Below are 2548 nucleotides of genomic sequence, written 5' to 3' on the forward strand. Positions count from 1 at the left end.
TTTTTAAAAAGCAAACCGGGTTCAGTCTCCAGAACTGGAGCTCTCAAAACATCAGGTTGGCCCGGCCGGCGTGGCTCAGTGGTTGAGCGTCAACCTATGAATCAGGAGGTCACAGTAGGATCCCCGATCAGGGCATGTGCCCGGTTGTGGGCTCAATCCCCAGTGTGGGCATGCAGGAGGCAGCTGATCAGTGATTCTCATTATTGATGTTTCTATCTCTCTCCCTCTCCCTTCCTCTCTGAAATCAATAAAAATACATTTTTTTTAAAAAAACACACAAACATCAGGTTGCACTTTGGGGATGGTGAAACACTTCTGGGCTTCTTTCCTCTAGAAGGAAACTCAGAGTCAAGGTCAGGGCTTCTCAAGAGGTTCACTCCAGAATGGCCTGCGGGACCAGCCTTTAAGGCGGCACTACCGTTAGCCCCATTTTACGGGTGAGAGGCCTGAGGCCAGTGGAGAGGAAGCGCCGTGCCCAGCACATTAGCACAGCAGTGTGGGCGAGAGGAGGCTCCTGGAATCTAGGTGAGGATATTCTATCCACCTCCTCTCACCTGGCCAGGAAAACGAAGCACATCTGTGCTCGCATCTCACCTGCAAATGTGTGATGAGACTCCTCTGTGGGCCCCCCTTGCCCTTCACACACCCGAGGCTGACTTGCAGTGGGGCCAGGCGTGGCCTTTCTAATAGTTTCTTTTATTTGTTTACTTTTAAGCTTAATTTTTTTAAAAAAAGTAATATTATCTACCTGGCTCAAAAGCCAGAAGCCTGCTGTAGCTACCCGATCTTCCTCCCTGAAAGGTGGCACCTTGAACACTTAGCTGTGTCTCTTTAAAGATTCTGTGCAGCCCTGGCTGGTGTGGCTCAGTGGTTTGGAGCCGTTTCCTGCGCACTAAAGGGTCTCAGGTTGGATTCCTGGTCATGGCATGTACTGGAGGCAACTGACCGATGTTTCTCTCCCTCCCTCTCCCCTTCTCCCTCTCCCCCTCTCCCTCTCTCCCTCTCTCCCTCTTCCTCCCTCTGTCTCTCTAGAATCAATGAAAACATCCTTGGGTGATGATTAAAAAAAAAAGATTCTGTACAAATGCAAGTAAACACTTTTACCCCATTCAAACCTTTGTCTCTTTGCAGTATCTTGGTCCACATCAATTATATGTAAACACCCTTTTTCCCCCCAGGCACTGGGCTAATCTGGTATTTTCTTTAGTCCCCTTCTGCTGGGCAAACAGGTGACCGTGTCTTGTGGACAACACAGGTACACCCGCCTCTGCCCACATGGCAGTACAAGTGTGAGGCTGTCGTCACAGTGAGGTTTCTGGGTCAAAGGGAAGATGCCTCTGGAAACTTGGTAGCTGTTGGCAAATTGCCGTCCACAGAGGTTCTGCTTCGTGGGTGTCTCTGGAGTAATGAATGATACAGGTGAACCCTCGGAGGGCCGCACCCTGACCTTCCCCTTCGAGGAATAGCCCTGGATCAGCTGCATCAGCAGCACCGGGAGCTTGTTCGAGGGCAGGCTCTCACCCTGCTGAGTCATCCCCGGCGCTGGAGCAGGCCCACAGGTGCCTGGTAACGATCGAAAGGCAGAGCTCAGAACCCGTGTGTGTTGGGGGTGTCGGCGTGCAGGTCTGAACTTCCTCCTGGAGGGAGGGGTGGGTTGGGCTGTACCTGACTAGTCCGTCTGTCCACAGTGCGTGCTTCTGAGAAATGTCTGCTAATGAGACAGAAGCCCCTGCCGACACCCAGGTGACACCTGAAGAACCTGTACAGCAGGTGAGGACGGTCTGCACCTGTGGGCTGAGGCTTCCCACATCAGGGTGCCGTGGAAGGGAGCCAGGGCGCTGCTGGCGGCACATGGGGGTTAAGAGAGATCTTTCTGACTGGGTGGGGACAGCCAGCCGAGAGACCTCGAACAGGTGCCCCACTAACAGATGGGGGAGGAGAACTGGGAATCGCAGGGGCTCTTGAGAGAACAGGGGTACAGTTTGAAACTGCCTGGCTCCCCACCACCCAGAAAAATGTTCTCTGTCTCTGGAGGTTCTCTTAGGGTCCCCCTTCCAGGAAGTCAGTCCCTGTCCTCCCCGCCCCCCCAGTTTAAATAAAAGCCCCTTTTAATAGACTATTGCGGTATCACCTACATAGCATTAAATTCACCCTTTGAAGGGTGCTACTCAGTGACTTCTAGTGAACTATCAAGTTCTGCAGCCATCACCACCCGTACTGTTTTAGAACATTTCTCATCTTGCCCCAAAGAGACCCAGTACCCAGTAGTAGTCACCCCTCCACCCCGCTTCCCCCTCGGCAACCACTCTAGTTCCCGTCTCTGTGAGACTCTTCGCATCTGGCTTCTTTCACTGAGTGGGATGCTTTAGGGGTTCACCCATGCGGTGTGTGTCAGCACTTCATTCTTTTTTTTAAAACTGTGGTAAAATACACTGAACATAGAAATCCACCATCTTAGCCATTTCAAAGAGCACACGGTGCAGTGGCATTAAGTAAACTTACAGTGTGCAGCCATCCCCCTCTCTAATCCCAGAACTTCTTCATCAGC

General features: G+C 51.9%; 1 protein-coding gene across 1 annotated transcript in view; it reads left to right on the forward strand.

Annotated features, from left to right (window-relative positions):
* Positions 1-1642: 1642 nt before the first annotated feature.
* Positions 1643-2548, forward strand: part of PLIN3 (perilipin 3) — a 17315-nt gene continuing 16409 nt past the window's right edge. The window contains exon 1 of the mRNA XM_006754031.2: positions 1643-1770. Coding sequence (XP_006754094.1) covers positions 1705-1770 — 66 coding nt within the window. The 5' untranslated portion in view covers positions 1643-1704. The remainder of the gene's footprint in view (positions 1771-2548) is intronic.

This window comes from Myotis davidii, unplaced genomic scaffold, assembly GCF_000327345.1.
Source record: "Myotis davidii unplaced genomic scaffold, ASM32734v1 scaffold551, whole genome shotgun sequence".
NCBI classification, from domain to species: domain Eukaryota; kingdom Metazoa; phylum Chordata; class Mammalia; order Chiroptera; family Vespertilionidae; genus Myotis; species Myotis davidii.